General features: G+C 36.5%; 1 protein-coding gene across 2 annotated transcripts; it reads left to right on the forward strand.

The window, feature by feature from the left end:
• The first annotated feature begins 3,764 nt into the window (after positions 1–3,764).
• On the forward strand, positions 3,765–22,385 carry LOC128855211 (high-affinity choline transporter 1). Of its 2 annotated transcripts, XM_054089928.1 has the most exons (10): positions 3,765–4,606; positions 10,912–10,994; positions 11,062–11,265; positions 11,394–11,501; positions 11,593–11,748; positions 11,814–12,242; positions 16,989–17,310; positions 17,380–17,652; positions 17,745–17,856; positions 21,286–22,385. In XM_054089928.1, exons 3-10 carry the CDS (start codon positions 11,100–11,102, stop codon positions 21,598–21,600), a joined length of 1,881 nt encoding a protein of 626 aa, XP_053945903.1. In that variant the 5' UTR covers positions 3,765–4,606; positions 10,912–10,994; positions 11,062–11,099; the 3' UTR covers positions 21,601–22,385. The 2 variants fall into 2 exon arrangements, with proteins under 2 accessions (XP_053945903.1, XP_053945902.1); XM_054089927.1 differs by having other exon boundaries at positions 10,912–11,265.
• Positions 22,386–24,474: the final 2,089 nt, after the last annotated feature.

A 24,474-nucleotide genomic window follows, 5' to 3' on the forward strand; every position in this document is an offset into this window, starting at 1 on the left:
TATCCTCGCGACCAGAGTTAGTGGAGCCTTTCAAAACTTAGTTACAAGCTAAAATTCAGGAGCTTGAACTATGCCCAGAACAAATTTACAACGCAGATGAATCCGGGTTATATTGGAAGCTCCTTCCGGGAAAATCATACGTTTCTAGAATGGAAAAGCAGGCACCGGGAAACAAATCTGAAAAACAGCGCATCACATTTCTGGCGTGTGCGAATGCTACAGGGAAACACAAGGTTAAAATGCTTGTCATTGGAAAAGCCGAAAATCCGCGTGCATTTAGGCATTTTAACTGCCCAGTGGAGTACCGAAGCTCAAAATCAGCCTGGATGACATCAACTCTGTTCCAAAATTGGTTTCACTTTTCGTTTCTACCACAGGCAAATTCTTATTTGACTACAAACTAAACACCCTTTAAAAAACCTATTTTTTTATTACATAGGTGAAAACTTATTTAAAAATTATAGGGCTACGTGAAAAGGCATTACTTTTGCTTGACAATGCACCTTCGTATCCAAACGAGGACACGTTAAGATCCAAAGATGGTTTAATTAGGGTGATGTTTATGCCGCCGAATCTAACTCCTTTGATTCAACCAATGGATCAAAACGCAATAAGAATAACAAAGCTACATTACCGAAATTCTCTATTGGCAGCTATTTTCTCCGATGATTGCGATTTGATCCAATCATTAAAAAAAAAATTAGCTTGAGAGATGCTGTTACATTTTTGGATAGAGCTTGGAATAAATTGAGACAGGAGACGTTGGCGAAATGCTGGACAAATATTTTAAACTTTGCAAACCTGAAAGACGATGACGACGATGACATTCCACTTAGTGTCGTGAAAAACCAAATAGAAGCTGAAGCTAAAAGTATGGGAAAAGAAGCTGCCGAAATTCTCGAACACTTACATCCTGAGGTAGTTATGGTTTTGATGTAAATAAAAAAACACACGATAACAATAATAAATATTTATTAGGCTACTTTCACAGAACAAGAAATAAGAGACTGGAATAACGACGACTTGATTGAAGAGGTTGAAGCTATTGAAGAAAGCGAATCCGAAGATGAAGTTGAAGCTACAGGTGGAAATGAACAAAAGCGTATAAGTTCGTCCGAAGCCGTTCAACAAAGCTATAGCATGGGCAACTGCTGAAAAAATTAGCCCGAGGAAAGTTAATGTGCTACAATCACTGCGCGAAAAGGCTGTATTGAATGCGGTAGAAAATAAGAAACATCAAACCAAGATCACTGCTTTTTTTCTAATAATTTGGAAACAACATTCATATTTGCTAACATTTTTTATTAAATAAACTGGCAATGAACTACAAAACATGAAACCAGATAATTTCTTTGATTAACTATGCCATAAAAATGGACTGGGTATAAAAACTGTTAAAACGAATAAATATATAATATGTATATTATCGATTCGGCGCCAATCTTAACAACTTGGCCTATCTTATGGCACAACTTGCCCCTATCGTGTGGCACCACTTGGGCGATTTTACGCAAAGATCTTCGTTTAAAAGCGTATAAGATACAGGTAGTCAAAGATTTGAAGCCAACCGATCTTTCAAAGCGTCATAATTTCATTCAGTGGGCTCTTGAAAAACTCGCTGAAGATCCGCATTTCGGGACCCGAATTAATTGCCGTATTTGGGCTCAAGAGCAACCCGAAACCATTCAAGAACAGCTATTACATTCACTGAAAACAACCGTTTGACGCGGCCTATGGGTTGGAGGAATCATAGGCTCAGTGAATGGCGAACGCTATTCGCCATGATAAACGACTTTTCGATGACGAAAATTGAAGCCCGTGATCTCCACAACAATAAGACGGCGCCACTTGGCATACAGCTCGTGAAACAATGGATTTACTGCGTCGTCCGTCTTCGTTTCGGTGAGCAATTTATCTCTCGTTTCGGGCCAGTGGATTGGCACAAAGATCGTGTGATATCACAAATTTTATTTGTGGTGGTATGTAAAGTCAACCAGTTTCGATTGAAGCGTTGGAAGCCAACATTATTAAAGTTATTTACGAGATACCGACTGAAGTCCTCCAGCGATTAATTCACAATTGGTGTTTACGGATGGTCAAATAACGGCGTCGTCGTGGCTTATATTTGAAAGGGATTATCTTAAAAAAATAAATTTCATTAATGGTTATACACAAAAATAACAAATATTGCATAATCAATTTGAATTTTCGTTGTTTTATTTCAATTTAAAATCCGATATCTCTATATTGGTCACCTTTTATTTAAAGTTCACAATATTTTTTTACAAACAAAAAAAAAAACGTGTTTAAGCAAATAAATAAAGAATATACGGGAACGCCCTTAAAGGTCGTCTGATGGAATATCGGATAAATTCTCAGCGTTTCACGGGAATTCATATACAATTAATTCTCTGCACTTAAAAGAGCACGAGTTATCTACGAAACTAGTTTTTTCCAATATTTCATCATTTTTCGAAGAAAATAGTTTGTAAAAATTGCCATAAATTATCACGATTTGGTGTTCATGTACCCAAAAAACTTACAAAGTAGGGGAAAGTGAGAGAGCAAATTGACAATTCATTTTGAGGGGAAGTTGCAAGTTTTTACTGGATAAATTTTTACTTTTAAGTATTTGCAAGTGAGAAAAATAGCTGATCGCAAAGTAAAACTAAACACGAATTCAAATTTACGAATTGCAATGGCTATTGGAATGTTCTTCATCTGACTTATTGTGGATTTGCATTTTATTTGCTTAATTTTTTTTTTTAAATTTAATACGAGGTAGCTCAAGTGAACATTTTTTTAATTTTTGAGATTTTTCTGCCAACAATTTAATCAGCTGTTCGTAAAACTTGCAAATTGTAACTATTTTTGCGTTCATGTACATTTTTTGATATTCTCCTCTTTGAGAGAGATTTCTCGGAAATTAAGTTACTGGCAAGTTACTGGATAATTTTTACATGAACAGACTTATTCACTACATCATAATGTGTCAAAGTTGTTTTTTGGAAATTTGCAACACGGAATTGTGAAAGTATGCGGCCAATACAAATAAAATGTTCAAAGTTTTCTTTTTCATTTAGATTGCAGAGGGTATAATTATTAATATTTATTTCTTTTTCCTTGTTCACTCTACTCGGGAACATAGGGCCTCGACAAGTCTCAGACTTGCGTTGGTTTCGTTAATCTATTTTGATTTCTGACAGGGTAGGTGATTAGCCTGCTGTTACCAGTCCTAAGTAGTGGGAATAAGGATAAGGTTTTTTTTTATTATATATACCACTATTAATTATTATTATTATATATACCATTTAATTTCAAAAAACTGCATCATCCTTTAAATATTATGCATATTTTGTACCTAGCAATTTTATCAGTGGGTAAGATTTTTCTATGTTAAAATCTAAATGTTTATAAATTCTTTTTGCACTTTATTCTACTTACATTCGCTTTTACAGTGTGCTTGTGGCTATACATGTGTATGCAAGTGCATATGAATAAGTAATAGTAAAAGAGTAATGTGATGTATTTTGTTTTCAACACAGTTCCCCTCCACAGTAACAATTTCCACTTGTACATCCATTATTAGTTCCACATGGATGGACTTCCCCTTCAATTCCAATTGCTCAAAATGTCGTACCACTTCCAAAATGAATCATGAACTCTGTCACCAATACACACACCAAGGATGTACGATTTATTTGAAATGCCATCACAGGAACTATTCCAGGCGTAGGCAATCAGTTACAAAATTGCCACCGACACGTTAGCACGAACTTAGGCGCCGTGATGACTGCTACAAAATAAAAATATATAAATTTCCAAAACAATTCTAAATATTCATCTACTCCAAATAAAAATTCTGTAAAATAAATTACGATAAATATTGTTAAAATTGTCAAACTCGTTGCAATAAAACGCTAATACATCAATTAGACGACTTGAGCAAGGGTCGAATAGCAATTGAAGTATACATTCAGGCGCACTTTCCTTTTCACGCACACCCACTCACCTGCCAGTGCTTGTGGCCAGCCAAGGTGGACACTGAAAAGATTGGCACATATACTGAAGCGTGCGGCTGTATATTGAGTCGTCTGTGCTAGTGCAGTTTTTATATGTCAACGATGTTTTTCGTTTGCGATCGTTTATTCGGTTGGCAATGAATACGCGCCTTAGCACTTAAGTGGAATTTGAACCGCAAGTTTCGTGCAAGAACAACCTTAAACTACAACCAAACGTTATATAACGCGGACGAAAATTGAAAAGTACTTATACTCGACTTAAAGACAACGAACGAATGCCTACCGTTTTGATGCGAGCGTTTCGTGAATCGAGAACTGTTCGAGCACATGTGCGGGCTACATTTTAAAACGCGAAATAGTCCGTCTCAAAAGACGTCCCTGCGCTGGGGCGATAGCTGCAGTTTTCAGTAAAAGAAATATTTGTGCACATTTTTTGTTATCAAAAAAAAAAAAAAAAATTACGCTTCAAGCGTATCAAAGCAGTAATTATATAAGTAGTAAAATCATTCCAAAAAATAAAAAAGTTTCGAAATTAAAATTAAGCAGTCATCAAACTATACATTTGAAGCGTTTTAACTAGAAAGGTGTGATATAGTTTTATAAATATTTATTGAAAATGGGTGTTGCATAATTTTTGATTAGAACGCAAATTCTTTCGAATCAGTTGTTATCTGTAGAAGTCACTTGAATCATTAATCAAAAAGCAAACAACATGCACGAAAGAACTTCCTACTCTTTTGCATAGTTTTTTTTTTTTTTGTTTTTTAATTTGTTTGCCTTTGTTTGCTTTCTCTATTGCAAATGCTCATTCTCTCTCTACTATTGGCGCTCACGCACTTCGACTCATTTCGATTACCACTTTCCAATTGTATCTAACTGCCTAGAAGTATGCTTCGATAAAATGGAATAGTGTTGTGCGCTTATTTGGCTGTATTTGTGAGCGCCTTTTGCTACAAGTTCCAATAAAAATATTTGTGAATGAATTTATTTGCTTATTTGAGTTTGCGTATGCACTTTTATTCTCTCACTCTATCTTTCTTTCTTTCTCTTTTGTGCACTTGTAACTCAATTTTCGCATAAATTTTATGGACGACACTTTCCAAAAGCGATTGTCGGCAAGAACGGAGTCACTAGATATGTATTGAAAAACACATAATTATTGTAACAAATTTTGGGCATATTAATATCCATAGAGAATACATAAATATCTATCGTGCTGACCCTTAATTAAAATAGCTCTAACCTTTAGTTATTTCGAAAATTAAGCACTCTTGGATCCTATCGATTGAGTTTGGGAGACTCGTCGGGAAGAATTTATGAATCTCTTTTACGGCATTTCTCAATTTGATTACTGCCAGTGGGCAGCAAACTGAGATGCCCTCCAAGTTCTTCTTCATTTGGTAATGTATCCATGCCCTTCAGAGGGCATCTGGACCATCTAGGCGCCATAGGGCGTCACGTTTTTTCGGATGAAAGGCAACTAGCAACTCTTACATGCCTTCAAAATGTATTCAAAAATGTCTTTCAGTCATCCACAAGCATCGCTGCCATTTAAACGAGCCTTAAACCTTCGTATGAAAGGTTTAACTTATGAAATTTCCGGTTGGATATTTACTCAGCGGCCTGACTACCATTCGGTGTACAGGTTCAAAACCCCGGGAACGAAACACGAGTGATAGAAATAGTTTCTTTCTAATAGCACCCGCCCCTCGGCAGACAATGGCAAACCTCCGAATGTATTCCTGCCATGAAAGAGCTCCTCATAAAATCCATCTGCCAATCAAACTGCGAACTGCTGGTCCCTCCATTTATGGAACAACATCAGGATACATACCACAAATAGGAGAAGGAGCTCTGCCAAGCATCCAGAAGGGATTTAAGCGCTAATTATATAAATAAATATGTGATCTTGGCACACTTTTCTAGATACTAGGTACTGTTTGAATCTATGAAGATCCTTCTTCCGAATCTACGGTTCTTCGCCATTTTCGGACTATTTTTATCACTCTGCCCTCTCAAAAATATTTTATAGAAAGATAATTTTAAAAACATAATATCTAAAATTGAACTATGTACAATGAGCTATGGAACCATCTTAGCCGAATGTGGCTATTCGTAGAATATCGGTAGAAATTCAGAGTTTGTGGGAATAATTTTTTCCCTAAAACCCCACCCTCATGGTACACAAAGGCAAACATTCGAGTACATTCCTCCGAATGAGAAAGTCTAATACAACCATCTGTCATGCAGAGGTGTCAACTGTAGAATATTCCATTTATAACTTAATATCAAGACGACCACTTTCTCAAAGAAATATCCAAGTGAGTGAGCAGTGTCCAAAGAGTATGGGTAGGCTCCTCGTAATATAATCGTATATTGTAATTTTTGGTAATTTTTAAGACAACAAGTAGATGGAGGAAATTAAAAACAAACAAAAAAGATCGCCGTGGAAATCTGTAATGCACTTTCTTTATGTATAGTAAATATCTACAGATACTGGAAATACCACTGTGAGCAATTGAAGGCCAACAGATAACTAGATAACTTATTTGAGATACTCTAAAGACATTTTAAAAATAATCAAACAAAGTGTAAGAGCATTTCTGTCTCGGTTTCCTCGTCCCGTGGGAGCTCTCTTGAACACAATAAATAACATGAATCTTGAAATCCACCAGGGAATATTTCTTGGCGAGCTACTTTGGACTGCGGAGACAATTGATTAGTAAAATCTTCTCTCGATGAACGAGGGCCACACTTTATAACAGTGCTGTCCATCCCATACATCAATTGATCACACGTATTCTTACTCTCCATCGTTCAGTCGTTAGCAAACCAGCAACGAATAAACGCCGAGTTTGCCCGCGACGCTTAGTGTATGCAATACAATGCCCTGTGACAACTTTTTTATGCTAGAAAATGCCTTTGGCGACTTGCAATGCCTTTTATGTTACAAGTCGTTCAAAGGAAGCTATAGATGTAATATCAAAAGGCATTTCGATTCCTCCCACAAAAATTTTCTACTCCAATCCAATATTTATTTATTTTGGTTTAAATTTCCCACTGGGCTGCTCCCATTCTCCCGTTCTCACTTATACACTCACATTTTTCATTTTGGACAGCACTGCTTTATAAGTGTCTCATATCCGTTATAAAGTAAGACATGGAAGCTTGGATGAGAATACCATTCGATAAGTTGGCCCTTCGTGCACTCAAGCGAAATACTGTGGAAGATGGAAATATAAATGAGCTTCACAGGTACAAATGTAGCATAGTGCAGTGAATAAAGATGTAGTGGCTCCATTAGGTCATGTCGTAAGAATACTCAAACCATAAGAGCGATCGGTGTGGTAGCTGCCGGTGATATCGGAAGAAGTTAAAGATGTTATTTACTTTGGAAAAATCAAGAGACTTCACTTGATGTGTCTAATTGACGTCCGTGATTGCTAGAAGAAGCATCTGGCGCAATTACTGTGCCAATCAAAATAAAGAAGAAGAAAAGCAAATATTTATGCCACACTATATCAAATTTAAGCCTGAATCAAAAAAATAAGAGGGGCCTTGTTAGTAAATATATCATCTTTGCTTTGTAATATGGGTAGAAATATTTCAACTGATAATCAGAAAGCCATGGATTCAACTCTCTTTATCAACATGACACAAAAAAAAAAAAAATTATAAAATCTACTGAAAATTCTCTAAGTGCATTGCTGTAAAAATATTGGCTTAAAAGTCGGTTGCCTTTGGGGGGTTATATAAAAACATACTTGTAGGTCCATCTTAAAGTATTTGTATTGAAAATTGTAACGCCAATTGCAAATTTTGATAAAAAAAACTCGGTGTAAGACTGTCAATTACTGCAAATATCGCTTACTTGTAGCTGAAGCTGTTGTAATAACTATATAAAATTTCATGAAATCTGGATCTCCAAACGGTCGGAAGTTGTCTGTTGTTCTACTGCTGATTCAATTTTTTAAAACCCATTCCACGTGACTACCATTCGTTATTGTCCAGGTTCAAAACCTATTGTGAACACGACAACACTAAAATGATATGAAATGTTTTCTTTAATAGCAGTCGCCCTCGGCAGAAAATGGAAAACCTCCGAGTGTATTTCTGCCATGAAAAAGCTTCTCATAAAAAACCATTTACCATTTGATATTTAGAGACGACATAAAACTGTGGGCCTCTCGATTTGTGGAATAAAATCAAGCCACGCACACCATAAATTGGGGGAGGAGCTCGGCCAAACAACTATCGAAGGATTAAAAAAAAACCGTCTCATTTACAGTGGCAGTGTGAAACTCCAGTGCCGTAAGTTTGTAGAGCAAAATGAAGTGTTACAAAAAAAAAATTAAAAAAAAAATCGCGGTGTACCCATACAACTCTCTTGATATGAATTAACGTGCTCAGAGAACAGTCAGTAAGTGCGAAATTAACGATAGAAAGAATACAGAAGTGGTGACATCCGCGAACTGCTATATTACTCTCAGTGAATTTGACAGAATCCGCTGATTTGGTGACGTAATAATATAATATTTGTATTCAGTTTATTGTTGTATTGTTTTTTGTTTTTATTGCTATTCACTAGCGAATTTCCCCTACAACTCTATTCTCTTTCTTGTTTATTTATTACGTCACGGCTGGAGAGCAGACTCGTACGTAGAGATCACTTGCTGTAGCGAAATACAATTGAGTGGCCTTAAGTCTATTTTCGTAAGCTAACATATATGTACATATGTATAAGTCTTCCTTTAACTGCTAGTAGAGCATAGAACGTCAGGTACCTGTCGTGTGGAGTTGCCCGTCTCCCATCGGCCCCGTCCGCAGTTGGTGGATAAGGGACGGGGGGAGATCGGCAGATATGCATGGTAGGTAGAAAATAAAGTACCACTCTTGAATCAAAACGGGCAACACCTGCATGGAGGTGTAGGTAGTTTACATTTATCACCAAGCTAGGATAGGCGGGCTAAATTGCTAACGAATGGTTCCTAAGCTAGGTATATATTTAGTTACTAGAATCAAAACGCCGCTTTTTCCCAAAACATAACTGTGCATGTTCTGGGATTTTTTATTGTACAGTGATTTCCAGTCCAAAAGAACCCTTTTATGGAGAAAAATATGGATTATCATTCTGAATCCCCCGGAAGATTTCTAACTTTTGCAAATGGGTCGTACTTGTGAGACTACGGCAGAGACAGCTCCAGTATACAAATATATAAGTAATGTAGCGCGCAAAGGTCTAAACAAAGATTTCCACCACTCAAAATATTTTTTTTTATTTAGTAAAAAAATTGTTAAACAAAATTGGATGATCAATTTTGCGCTACCTTTTACAAGGACTTCTTAATGTGCATAAGGAAATTTCTAAGAGAAGAAGCCGTCGTTTGTGGAATGTGGTTTGTCCAAAGAACAACACTTTCGGCTACAACAGCAATATTTTCGGCTGTTCTTGAGCGACGTGCACGGGTTTTATTCTTCACATCACTAACTTGTCCCAACAGCTCGAATTTTTTCACCAATTTCGTATTGCGGTCCGACAAGGTGCTTCACGATGACCCAAAAATGTTCGAGTTTTACGAAACGTCTCTGCCAAATTTTCAACGTTTTTATAGTGAATTTTAATAATTTCAATGCGTTGTTTAAGCGTGTATCGTTTCATTTCATTTTTAATGGCGTAGTTTCTACTTGTAAAATATTAAAAAATGACAGCTTCAAAAGTGACATCTACCGAAATAGCGGGCTATTCAAAATAACACCTGTTATTGGAAAACCATTTACATACATACATAAGTATGTACAGTTCGGGTCACTTGATTAAAGGCAATAATAATTGAATTGCGTCCCAAAACGTTGAAACTTTAGTATGGCCACCATATTCACCAGATCTGAACATTATGGAAAATCCATGTGGATGGCTTGTTCGTGGGGTTTATGAGAATGGCCAAAAATCTGAAGACGAAAATACTTTGACTCGAATCATTAAAACGGTCTGGTTTGAAATTTCATTAGGCCCTCTGGGGAATTTATACAAATCCGTACATCAACGTATTTACGAAGTAATTTATAAACAAGGTGGAAGCATAAACTATTAAGCTTTAAATAAGAAAAGTAAAAAAAAATCTTGTATTTATTATTATTTTTTCTTATTTGGTTAGTGCCTCTAGTCAAGTGAACCAATAAATCAAGCACAGTATTACAGCTGCTGAAGTTTTACTGCTCTGAAATACCGTTAGATGGAATAAGATTTTGATGCATGTTTACTTTAGAGCAAAGAACAATCTTCACTTGAGGTATCAGAAAACCTTGGATTACTATTATATGTAGATCAAATTTGGTTGCTTTAATAACCTCGGCGGCCGCCGTAGCCGTGGTGCGTGACTACCATTCGGAATTTACAGAGAGAACGTAGGTTCGAATCTCGACGAAGCACCAAAATTAAGAAAAACATTTTTCTAATAGCGGTCGCCCCTCGGCAGGCAATGGCAAACCCCCGAGTGTATTTCTGCCATGAAAAAGCTTTTCATAAAAATATCTGCCATTCGGAGTCGGCTTAAAACTGTAGGTCCCTCCATTTGTGGAACAACATCAAGACGCACACCACAAATAGGAGGAGAAACTCGGCCAAACACCCAAAACGGGTGTATGCGCCAATTATATATACCTATATATATATATATATATTATAATAACCACTTTCTTCCATAAAAACTATTACCTCTATTCAAGTGAACCGGAGTGTACAAGTATGTGAAAACTTGATAAAGTGTATATAAATAAAATTTATAACTACATATACATTTATGCATCACCACATTCAATGTACACATTGTTACATATTTCTTTGTTTAAATAATAATCTAATACCAATTTATCATTTTATTTAAATTAGTGCTCCGATTGGCCATGTTGTACTTACTGACAACAACATAAGATCAAACTGCAACTAAGCAAGGACAAGGTCATCACTCAGTCGTAAGCATTAGCTGTCTAACCTGCAACTAAACTAAGACAAACTTTCGATTAAAATAATAATTTGGAGATAATACACGTTTCAAGGCAGCGCAACTAACTACAAACATGATTAATATCGCTGGTGTTGTGAGCATTGTGCTCTTCTATTTGTTGATTCTAATCGTGGGCATTTGGGCGGGACGTAAGAAAGCGGCCGGCAATGATTCTGAGGAGGAGGTGATGCTAGCAGGACGCTCCATTGGTCTTTTTGTTGGCATATTCACAATGACCGGTGAGTATACGTAGAGTGAGAGGCGACCCAGCGTTGGAGGTCAATTTGCCATTGGCACCTAATTGCTCTTTAGTGTATTCACTGTGACATTGAAATTATTATATGTTTACATTTTATATTCTTCACAGCAACTTGGGTCGGGGGTGGCTATATAAATGGTACAGCAGAGGCCATCTACACATCGGGTTTGGTGTGGTGTCAGGCGCCATTTGGTTATGCCTTAAGCTTGGTTTTCGGTAAGTTCAATCATTGTGACGCATTGTAGAGTGCCTTTTTTATATGTGTGTATGTGTGCTTTGGTAAACTATTTAAACCATTTATTTGCAGGTGGTATTTTTTTTGCAAATCCCATGCGTAAACAGGGTTACATCACCATGTTGGATCCGTTGCAGGATTCTTTTGGTGAACGTATGGGTGGTTTACTTTTCTTGCCAGCACTTTGTGGTGAGGTATTCTGGGCTGCTGGAATTTTAGCTGCTTTGGGTATGACTTTACCACATTTTGAATAATTTTAAGTCGGTTTAACTAAAGTGTGCAATTTTTTGTAGGCGCCACTTTGTCCGTCATCATTGATATGGATCATCGCACTTCGGTGATACTTTCTTCTTGTATTGCCATTTTCTACACACTTTTCGGCGGCTTGTACTCCGTTGCTTATACCGATGTAATACAATTGTTTTGCATCTTTATTGGCCTATGGATGTGTATACCGTTTGCATGGGCCAACGATCATGTGAAAAGCTTGTCATCGATGGAGGTTGACTGGATTGGCCATGTAGAACCAACGAAGCAGTGGTTTTACATAGACTATGGATTGTTGCTGATCTTTGGCGGTATACCCTGGCAGGTGTATTTTCAACGCGTGCTATCGAGTAAGACAGCTGGCCGCGCTCAATTGCTGTCATATGTTGCGGCCGCAGGTTGCATCCTAATGGCGATCCCACCGGTACTCATTGGCGCTATTGCCAAAGCCACAGGTAAATTTAGTATGCTAGTAGTAATTTGAGTACACTTAGAGAACTTTTAAAGTGGAGAAGTTGCAGTTTCGTCTCGTTCCTCTACAAAAACTCGAGAACGTAATTTATCACATCTAAGAAAGAAGCTTTTAATTAGATAAGGGAGAATGGGGAGTTTTGAGACGGGTTTTGTTTTTGGACCCGTATTACTCAAAATCTCAATATTCTGCATATGTCAACGATGGAATCTTTAGTCAATGAATACTGGAAGCTATTGGTATGGCCTATTACAAAACTACAATTTTCCTTAAAATTAAAATTATATATAATCATATAAAATATAATACAAAATACAAAAGTGTGGGGAGTTGTGAGACACCATGGTTTAAATCAATAAGAATGACTTATTTTAGTTGTTAGTTCTTTATTAAGATGAAAAATAAAAAAGAAAAGACAATTGTTATAAAAAAGTGTATAAAAAATGCAATGGCATCAATCTGATGATTCGCAGTGAGAACATGTATAATAACCAGTTCGTAAATTGGCACACTTTAGGTGCACAGCTCGATCGCATACATTGCAATGAATGGAGTTGTTTCTGCTTAACTTAAAACAATAAAAACTCAAATTTAACAAAAATTTCATGATATATATACAAACAATGCATGAATATTGCGAGGTACTTATGAAAGATGCGTTAAAACGTCGAAAAAAACGGTGTCTCACAACTCCCCATATTTGTTGTCTTACAACTCCCCAAATCGTTTTTTTTTATAAATGGCCGCGTAGTCATAAACACATCGAACGTTCATGCCCAAGTGAATGTGTAAATTCAAAGCTAATAGGACAATTAATAATTTATATATATTGACATTTGCAATTTGCTATAACAACTGATCGAATGTATCGCAAAACAAATTATGAAAAAAACTTACCGAGACATTCCAAAACACAGTAACTGGAGAGACGCGTCGAATGCGTGTAAATATGACCAAAGCTAGCTGAAAAGTGAGATCGCATCGAGAACACTTGTTGACACTTAAAATCGAATGTAAACAAATGAATAATGCCGAACGGTAACAATGTCTCACAACTCCCCATTCTCCACTACTTGCTGAGGTTTTGACACTTATTAATTTTTAGCATGCTGAATGACATTCAAGGGGTTCCGAAAAAAGTTGTCTCTCCTTTGTTTTAGACATTTTTTGGTGCAAGTTGAACTCAAGGATGATATATAACAAGATTTGGCCCTCCGAAACAAAATTGTGAGGGTAACTTCGGTTGCCACATCATCGGAGATTCTGTCCGCTCATTTCGCACGTATTCACATATTTGTCCAATCAGTCGTTGTTCAGACGGCAATCCGGCAAGTATCGGTTAATGGTCTTACCATATACTGGTCACCCCGCTCAATTTTTTTCACCATAAGGAAACTGCATTCCTCATAATAAATCACAGAGAATATCAAAAATTGATCAATTTAGTGGTATCGAATTTTAAATTGAAATAAAACATCGAAAATTCAAATTGATTGGGCAGCCTTGATTATTTTTGTGTAGGACCATTCATGATATTTATTTTTTTAAATAATCGCTTTCAAATGTTGGCCGCAACTGCGCCGTATTTCGGCATAAACATCAATTTTGAATGATTCGCTGGAAGACTTCGGTCGGTATCTCGTGAACAACTTTAATAATGTTGGCTTCTAATACCTCAATCGAAGCTGGGTTATCCACAAAGCATTTATACATATCCCCCAAATAAAAGTCCAAAGGTGGGATATCACACGATCTTGGTGGCCAATCCACTGGCCCGAAACGAGAGATAAATTGCTCATCGAAACAAGGACGGACGACGCGTTAAAGCCATTGTTTCACGGGCTGTATGGCAGGTAGCGTCATTTTGTTGTAATCAAATGTTGTGGAAATCAGGGGCCTCAATTTTCGGCATCAAAAAGTCGTTTATTGTGGCACAATAGCTTTCGCCATTCTCTGTTACATTGATGCCAGCTTTGTCTTTGAAGAAATATAGGCCCATGATTCCTCCAACCCATATGCCACATAAAATGGTTGTGTCTTTGTTTTTAATTGATGTAATGACTGATCTTGAATGGCTTCCGGTTGCTCTTTAGCCTAAATAGGGCAATTTTGCTTATTGACATAGCCATTAATCCAAAAATGGAATTCATCGCTGAACACCATAAGTTGGCATGAGCGCGTGATGAACACTTTCCAGAACGACTCAGATTTAGGTATATTTAAGTATATTATAAATATTGACATTACAACTACCACATTTCGGGTCTTATTACTTCCACGGTCTTATTCGCAATCGTTTTCGTCAGTAGTCATCTCTCATCGACTGGTAATGGCACCTAGGCTTCGAAATAAATTGTATTGGGATATCGGCCTAAACACATAATGGTTATTATTTTATTCTTGTATATTTATTTATTATAAATGAAGGGGGAAATTCTGGAATTGCAGAATGCTGCAGTAGTCTGGCAATCTGCTCACCTCATTAGTTTTTACTTTTTCAAAAATCGTCTGTAAAAACTTCTTGCATTATTAACGCGAAATTGGCATTTCAAATAAAATGGTTTTCAAATTCTGCATTGCCGTGAAATATGCGTGAAATTTCATATGTATCTCAGCCAACGTAGTATTTAGTTCACGCCGTGAAAACACCGCGCAAAATTATGCCAGCAAAATTTTTTCACCTCTATTTAAATCACACATGACATTTAACATTAAGCCAAAATTGACATTTTATTCGTGAGTGAAGTGTCTGAGTTCGAATACTCCGAAGACATGGCATTTTTAAGCGAAACGTCTTCGCAAATAGCATCAGTAAATCTACTTTATATTTTTTTGAGCCAATAAGATATCTGTATTGATTTGTTTAAAAATACTTTTCTTACCAAAATTTTCCAATTTCTCAAAAATTTGACGTTTGTAACATTTCACGGCAAACCAAATGCATGTTGCTGTCGAATTTTCACAGATGTGATTGAGTACTAGTCTTTAATGTAAAAATGGCCAGAGGAATAGTGCAGTCTGTGAGCAGCGGTTCAAAACTCGCTGACATAAGAATACTGTCACTTTAGATGCAATAACTTCGCTTCCACCGAACCGAATGTCACTAAGCTTTCACTGGAAGTCAGCTAGGGATGTAACTTCCTTAGTGAGTTGCGTCATTAAAAGATGGCGGCTTCAAAAATATTTTTATGATATGACATGTTGATAGAACACGAGCATCATAAGTAACGAGTTGATGCAAGAAATTTTTACCTGTATGAATGCGTTCTTACGAATGCTCATTAAGTTCTTTCAAACAAATGTAATTTTTGGCAGGTCTTTCCCAGTGCTACCAACAATATTTACTTGTACCAGTTGCTTCATCTATTTGCCACTTGCTAAAGCTTGGCGAACCGAAGAGGCCTGATGTTTAATAAATAGTTTATATTACCGTAGTTATCATACTGAGTGCTACCCAAGAGAAGCCAAGTCTTAAACACGCCAGAAGGATTATTATTAAATTAACGAGCGTTAAAAATATATATGTATCGTGAATTTTGATTTATATGAGTGGTTTCCGAAAGACTTGACCTGTATATCCAATTTTCAAGGGAACCCTGAATACTCAGAAACGATTTGGATTTTGTAGAAAGAAAGATAAATACGCAACTACCCACAGTAGACCTTGTCTAACCTAATTTGTGCTTGCATACAGGGTTGGCACTCGAAGTGTAACGAATTTATTTATTATTAAACAAATCGCAATTTGCCCGAATATGACACTCGCGGACAATGGTTTTTTTCAGTGGCTCGAGACTGGTGAAACTTTTAGTTCGGATCTTGCTCTATAAAATGGCCCAAAGAGAATAGTCCATCGGATTCGCGTCTGGTGAATTTGAGGGCCATGGTGAGGACGTACTGAAGTTCGGAACGTTGTTTTTTAGCCATTCTGGGATCACTCGAGCTTTGTGAGACGGTGCCGAGCCCCGTTGAAACGTCCATGGACTGCTACCGAAATGTTTGTCTGCCCCCGGCTTCAAAACAACCTCAAAGACAAACAGAATACTTTCCTCATAATATTTCTCATCCATCTGCGGTTACAGCAGCTCAAACCATTACCTGAGGCAGGTGCTGGCTCCTGGTGACGAATCGACGATTCAAATTCTCGTATGAATGGTCGGTAAAATAAACCCTATCGTTTTGTGTGTTTACGAATTGCTTAAATTGAAAAATTTTTCGTCAGAAAACACATTATTCGGAAATTGACCGCTTTCGGCCATGCAAAGCAGCTCCTTCGCTCTCTCAAGTCTGACTTGTTGCTGCTTTGGTGTGACATCATGCGTCTTTTGGATCTTGTAAGGCTTGACTTTTAGATCGTTTTTCAGTATGCGATGGATGTACGTTGCAGGCTTTTGATGTCCACCTCCATGACGTTTCGCGATGCTACCAGAATCATTGTAACGAGTAATGGTGCGATAAACAAAAGCTTTATTTACTTTAAGGTGCTCGAGCTCACGAACAATCGCAGGTTGTGATTTTACAGCCAAATATAATGCAATTCAAATCCATTACTGATTTTCTTTTTTCACGTTCGCTCTCGACAAAATGTTTCCGGCAGGGTATTAATTATGGTATAATATTTAATATAATGATTAGTAATAGAAGTAGATTGAAATCTATTTGCCTTTTTCTGAGAATGTAAATGGAATGTCAATAGTAATTATGTCTCACCTCTTTCTTTCTCGTTTAGCATGGAATGAAACCGAATACGTTGGCCCCTATCCACTGACCGTCGAGCAGACGAGCATGATTCTACCCATGGTATTGCAGTATCTTACCCCCGACTTTGTATCCTTTTTTGGTCTTGGCGCCGTATCAGCTGCTGTCATGTCCTCGGCGGACTCGTCGGTGCTCTCGGCCGCCTCCATGTTTGCACGCAATGTTTACAAGTTGATTTTCCGGCAGAAAGCTTCCGAAATGGAAATTATTTGGGTGATGCGTGTCGCAATTATAATAGTGGGCATACTTTCAACTATAATGGCGCTTACAATTCCCTCCATCTATGGTCTTTGGTAAGAGGCGGACAGAAAAGTCAAAATGTATTAATTTAGCACACCTTCTAACGTCTACATTAATTATAGGTCAATGTGTTCGGATTTAGTGTATGTCATATTGTTCCCGCAACTTTTGATGGTCGTACATTTTAAGAAGCACTGTAATACCTATGGCAGTCTCGCTGCCTACATAGTAGCGCTCTTTATTCGTTTATCGGGCGGCGAAGCATTGCTTGGTTTGCCGCCACTCATACATTTCCCCGGCTACGATGCGGAGACACAAACACAGTTATTCCCCTTCCGCACCACGGCCATGCTAATGAGTCTGATTACACTGATAGGAGTTTCCTGGTGGACAAAGTAAGCGTAAAGATCCAAGTGAATCAAATACATACATATACATACGTATGCATGCATACATTTTCGCATTTACATGGTGTTTGTATTTTCAGAATGATGTTTGAATCGGGCAAACTTCCGCCGGGTTACGATTATTTCCGTTGTGTAGTAAATATTCCTGAAGATGTACAAAGGGTGGGCGAGCCGTCAGAAGCTGGAGAGCAGGTAAGTTTTTGAATGATTTCGTTGAAGTTGTTTCACTCTGACAGAGAGGTTACAAACAGATTTCGACTCAAAAGGTGTTTAAAAAAGAGAAAGAAGATTACAAACTCATCAATTGAGTAAACACCTTAAAAAATTGAAAAAAAAGTTCACTTGATTGTCATTGCCAAAAGAAGGTGGAGCTCATGTACCAAAACTCCCAAACGAAATTCACTATGACAAGGCGTATTTACATCAAATTTAAATCCTATGGAATTAAACAGATTTTGCTGATGGGAAGTTTCATTCGAGTTTTCGTATATGAATTGATCCTTCTCTTTTTTTTGGATGCTCTCTAGGTTAGGGGTATTTCAACCCCTTTATATATATTATATAACATATACCTATATAAAGGGTGGTTAAGTTTCAAGGGTCGGTGTTGATTTTGAATAAAATACAATTTTTTTAAGGAAATTATTGTCATTTCTCTTTATTATGATAATATTCCATCCGATGGTCCAAATTTTCGATGACGCTGAGGCATAATTGAGGTTCTATGCCTTTAATGTGCCGAATTATGTCATCCTTTAGCTCTTGAATCGTTGCTGGCTTATCAACGTACACCTTTTCTTTCCAATAACCCCAAAGAAAGAAGTCCAACGGTGTCGCCGCGACGTGAGATTATTCGGCCATCAAAATTTTCGCGCAAAATAGCAATTATTTCGATAACTGTGTGACAAGTGGCACATTGAAACCACATATCGTCCACATCCATATTTTCCAATTCGGGCCATAAAAAGTTCGTTATCATCTCACGATAGCGAACACTATTCACAGTAACTGCCTGACCGGCCTCATTTTGGAAAAAAATACGGCCCAATGATGCCGCCGGCCCATAAACCGCACCAAACAGTCACTCTTTGTGGGTGGCATTAGTTTTTCGGCAATCACTCTTGGGTTATCATTCGCTCAAATGTGGCAATTCTGCTAATTAACGAATCCACTGAGGTGAAAATGCGTCTCATCACTGAAGTGACGAAGTGCGCGTTATGCATTTTGATTTGAATGCTTTAATAATAAGCCTGAATAACTTTAACGCGTTGCTCGATTGTGTATTTTTCCATGATTCAAATTGAGTCAGTCTGGGATTGAAAAATGACAAATGAAATGCAGAAAAGAACTTGACGCTTAGGTGTGGTTCACATTCAACATCGGCCCTTGAAATTTAACCACCCTTTAGTTCGCGCTATTTCAATGAAACACCCACCGATTTGACGGAAATCAAATATTGCGAATGTCTACTGGCAGTATAATAGACTCTTGTCGATTCTATTCTAACGATTTTACGGAATTTGATTTACATTTTATAACATTGGTTATAGAATAGGTTTAGTGATGAGAGTGCAGATGAAAGTGGTAGTTTAATGGAGTTGGCGAAATGTAGAAGGAAATTAAGAGATGCATCTTATCCAATTTCAATTTTATTTCCTGGTGGATCCATGCAAGCTTCATATTTTAAAAATCTCACTACGGCTTCTTTCAGAGATGCTAGAATATGCAAAACGTTTGGCCACCCACCAGCTGCACGACCTTCGGCTAAATTTTGAGACAGCTTCTTCTTGGTCTTGCTTTTGAATTCTGTAGAAACCTACGTTAAAAATCCCATGCTGTTTCATTTATTAAATGTTAAAATATTTTACCTTTAACTACTTTTTCTATGCTCTCACTGGTGGCCCCAAGCTCTATTTGCCATGGATTCCCTCCTTAGTTTTGCTTGCGCCTTGGCACAGCTTCCTTTCCCAAAACCTTGATGAAAAATGTCATGAATGCATAAATTGTATATACCATACGTTTGGTGAAAAGTGGTAGATATTGGAAAAGCAACAAATAGCTTATAACTTTTTTATGGTTGCCATGGGAAAAGAGAGCGTAGCACCTCCCATAAAAACTGAAACCTTCATATACCCGACTAGAATTACAGTGCGGCATGCCGAAGAATCAGTTAGGCCCGAATTAGGCAGGCCTTACTGAGGCATGCCTCTCTATTACCTTACCAGGCCCACGTTAGGCAAGGCAAAGACTGGCATGCCAGAATAATACCAAATTTGGTTGTGGTCTCGAAAATCTGTGGCAGTGTCTCACTTAGTCATAAATTGGAATCCCTAACTGATTTGTAGAAGGGCATCCGGAGTATTACCGAAGTTCGGTTTTTCGAACCTGCGCCTAATGAGGAAGATGCGTGGCGATACCTTTCTGGACTTGGGCCTAGTTTGGCTGCCTTATGAGGCGCAAATTTGGAATGCGGTCTGCCTTATTTGCGCCTAATCACCGCCTTACCAAAATTTCTAGTCGGGTAGCTTTTGTTTGGGTACGGGAACTTTTAAGAGTTTCATCCTAATTCAAGAGTGTTTTCCCCGAAGTCAAGGCTATTGATTACCTTGGAATAAGGCCAGATGGATATAGAGTTAGGATTCACCTCGTAAGGACAAACGAACAATGAATTCTGAAGCAACAACCTCAAAAACATATACAACAATTTTTTTTAATTTTCGGTGAATATTCTGTGTTTGAAGGTGAACTGACTTTCAATTTTACACCGCAAATACACATGGATAATGAATTCGAGCTCATCAATCCCAAAAACGTCTATATCAATTTTTTGAAAATTTTCTAGTAAATTTTCTAGGTTTGTCCTTAAAAAAAAAAGGCTAGAGAGAGGCTAGAAATTTTCGTACTTTCCAGAATGGAATACCGTTGATTAGAACTACTATAAAAAAATGCCAAACCAAATTTGAATACATACAATTTTTTATTCTTAAAGATTTTCCGAATTTTGGGCTTTTTATAATAAAAAAAGCTGAAACTTGGGCCTAGACAATCTCTTCCAAAATCATTTACAAGCATTTTAAGAAAAAAATTATTAAAATCGGTCAATAATTGCCTTCTATAGGATTTCTGGACAACATTTTTTGAAAAATCTCTTTTGTGCAAGGATTTGAAAAAAATTTACTCATTTCATAGTTGGATAAAATCTACTACCTGCAGTGAGAATTGTTATTGGTAAAATTTTCGAACACGCGCGATTTATTATTTTAAAAATGCATTTTTAACGTATAATTGAGTTTTCCAGTTGAGGTTGGAATAAAGTCAAAGCTAGTGAATCGATAATAGAAAATCGCTCATTTTCAGTTTTTAATGTAAATTGGCAAGTTTTTATGAAAAAATAAGATGTCCAATTCAGCATATAGAAAAATATCTGCAAACTGTATAAATATTTATTATATCGAAGCTTACAAATTAGTATTTCATAGGTGGTATTTTAATTAAAAAATCAAATTAAAAATCAAACTAAATTTGTTCATATCAGCATCTTTATACAATTCTTCTTCATGCTCTCTTCTTATCCGCACATTTGAAATTGTAAATGTTTTATTAAAATATCTACATTTTTAGCTTTCTGTTATGGCTGGCCCATTGGCACGTTCCTATGGTGCTGCCACCATGGCTGGCAAGGATGAGCGTAACGGGCGTATTAATCCAGCGCTCGAGTCCGACGATGATCTACCCGTTGCCGAGGCGAAACGCATGAATCAGCAGACAGCGCAGGCGCAAGTGCAGAAAATGTTGAGCAAGGCAGCGGGCAAAGGTGGCAGCGGTAGTGAGAGTAGCAACATCGGCGGCGGAGGGGGTGGCGTAGGTGTCGGAAGCAATTTAAGCGGACAAGGTGTGGCTGTGCCAACTGCTGAGCATGATAATACTGCCTTCTAAGTGAATATTTAATCATGACACATATATACGCATACACACACATACACACATAATAACACACATGCATACGTATATAAGGTACATACGGACATACAGAGAAAATACTTGTGCATAATTAATATATAAATTCAAAATTGTATACCAAAATAAAGAGTATTGCCAGGTTAGCATTGTAAGAAAAATGTTGAAAAAGAAGTTAAAGATTTAATAACTTCTCAACTGATTTTAAGGTTCCCAAAAAAACTGCAAAAAATTATTGGCAAAATCTCTACGGGTAACCAACTACTACGAGTACTATACACAAGGTACACATACACGCTTGCACAGACATATTACAAGTAAATATACAAACGAAAATAGACTTAGAGGAGTGCTCGCCAAGCAGTTGGATAAGTACGTAAAAGTGATGGTATTTAAATTAAGCTTATGAACTAAACATATCAACGCATGAAAGAAAATGCAAATAAACAAAGCAAAACTTTACTAATTATATATATATTATTATGTACGGTTATAAACTATTTTCGTGTAGTGTTGCCAGTGTTGTAAATTTTTTTTGTTCGATGTGTTTTTCAGCCACTGAGTATATAAAACCATGTTTGTTGTAATAACTTCAAAAGTAATCTAATGTTGAACATTTCACTTAAAATTAATATTAAACTACAGAATAGTCTAAACAAAGAAAACTAAACTAATTTGGAATTTAGCGCTTGCTTGCAACAGATCTTTATGTTGTTACAACAAGTAAATCTGCACATAACACTCACATACATACATATACATATTATACATAAATAGATTCGCACTTGTTATTGTTGGCTTAAATTGTGACTAACAAATACTTGATATATACTATATATGTACATTGTTCATATACTACTATTCCACGTGTCCTAAGTAGTTGTATTTTATTGAATACAATGATGTAGAGGGGAATGTTAAGGGTATTTTAGGAGCTCAGGTGCTGAATATGGGTAGATGCATACGTATACATGCATATCGCGCGTTTGCTGGAAGAACGCAATATTACAACAACAAAAAAATTATAACTTTAGTTAAGTATGTGTAAGTGATCGTGGTTACTCATGGGGAAAAGATTTTTAGAGGTGTACTACCGAGCAGACCGTTATTTGGCTCTGAGCGAATTTGACTGATATGCCGACGTCATTAGTTTTGCGTTTCAGTAAGCTAAGCTAAGTTTTGTGAAAGTTTAGTGCAGTTTAGTTGTGTGTCTCACAAAATTTAGCTTTAGCTTAGTGAAACACAAAACGAATGACGTAGAATCCAAAGTTCCCCTAAACATTTTTTTTCACCATACCTAACGAGCAAACCTGGTATCTATTATTCTTAATGGTTACTTACTTTCCGTTATGTAAAAAGTTCAAAACTTAATGAAATAATTGGGAAAAGAATATGGATTTTTTGCTTAGTTGTTGTATGGTATAAAATTGGAGACCTCAAAGCCGCTTCTCTTGAATTTTTCTGTTTTTTAGTTATGCCATTCTTCCATCAAACAAGCGATATGTAAATTATGCGTTACTAAATGTACGGCATTTATTGTTTTTGTTGCTCTAGCTAAATTATACAAAGTAGGAATTTAAAAGTTGTCTTGGTACTGTCTATGGTAAAACAAAGTTATTTCATTTAATGAAGTTAAAAAGTGCTTAGTATACTTTACAAAAAACGCACTAAATTTCAAACATTATTATTTTATGCTTAGAACAGTGTGAATTATAGATGTTTGTGTAATTTTTAAAAACGAAAATAAATGCATATATATACATATATTAGGCCATTAAACAATAAATACAAACATATCAGTGCATACAAATGAGCACACACACGCATTTGCTTGGGAAATGCATACCTAATACGAATGTAAGACATACATATGGATACCCTCGTATATCCTAGAGAATACAAACGTGCACTAAATTTATCTGTGGTGTAACAAAAACTCTTACCTACACATATCAAATGCATTTCCATTGAATGAGTTTAAGAAATAAGTACCTTCAAGTATGTTAACAAGTTAGAGAATGTAGATGAATTAAACAAAAAAAAAAAGATTTTTATGAATTTTGAGAAAACAATATTATTTACTCTTCTCTCCGTAATGGATAAAGCGCAAACCCTGACAATCCAGCGTTGTTTATTCTGCGAAGTATGCAAGTAAAACCATTTTTCGATACGGCAGAGTTCAACTTTATAGGGTTCTACACAGTTAGAAGGCGAAAAAAGCGAATTTTCCAAAATTTTTCTGAGAAAACTTTTAAATTCGTATTATGTTATCTTTTAACTGGGGAGCAAAAAAGTCGTTTTGCGGTGAACACTTCATATATCTCCGAACTGGATCCTCTGAACTTAAAAAACCAAACATATTTCGTTAAGTAATGTTAAATCTAGTAATTAATCGAAGTAATAAGCAAAATAAATTTTTTTGACAAAATGGCGGTTAAGCTCGGGTTAAAATTTGAGACTAATCGGTTTAGCCGTTTTCGAGTAATGTTGGTCACCGACTTTGAAATCACCATTTTACAACATTAAAATTTGAAAAGCACTTTCAAGCACTCTGAAAGGCCTTTTCAAAATTGCGTGTAACTTCGAAAATATTCACCGGAACTATATTACATTTTCTGCGTGTATTCTTAAATATATGTACATTAAGAAAAAAAAAAAATCAATTTTTTTTTAAATTCTAACTGTATATAACCCTATAAGTACATACATATATACATGTATATATGTATGCATTCATATGTTTGTACTCGTATGTAAGTCAATTCCTGCCAAATAATCCATCTTTCAAAACTGAACTGTTACTTCACTTAAATAACAAAAAAAAAACAAACGACAGTAAAAGTTGGTTACCGC

Source organism: Anastrepha ludens, chromosome 2 (assembly GCF_028408465.1).
Source record: "Anastrepha ludens isolate Willacy chromosome 2, idAnaLude1.1, whole genome shotgun sequence".
NCBI lineage: Eukaryota > Metazoa > Arthropoda > Insecta > Diptera > Tephritidae > Anastrepha > Anastrepha ludens.

Coding starts and splice junctions, on each gene's coding strand:
- LOC128855211 (XM_054089927.1), top strand. CDS start 11,100: ATGATTAATATCGCTGGTGTTGTGAGCATTGTGCTCTTCTATTTGTTG. Junction 11,502..11,592: donor TGCCTTAAGCTTGGTTTTCG/GTAAGTTCAATC, acceptor ATTTATTTGCAG/GTGGTATTTTTTTTGCAAAT. Junction 12,243..16,988: donor CGCTATTGCCAAAGCCACAG/GTAAATTTAGTA, acceptor TTTCTCGTTTAG/CATGGAATGAAACCGAATAC.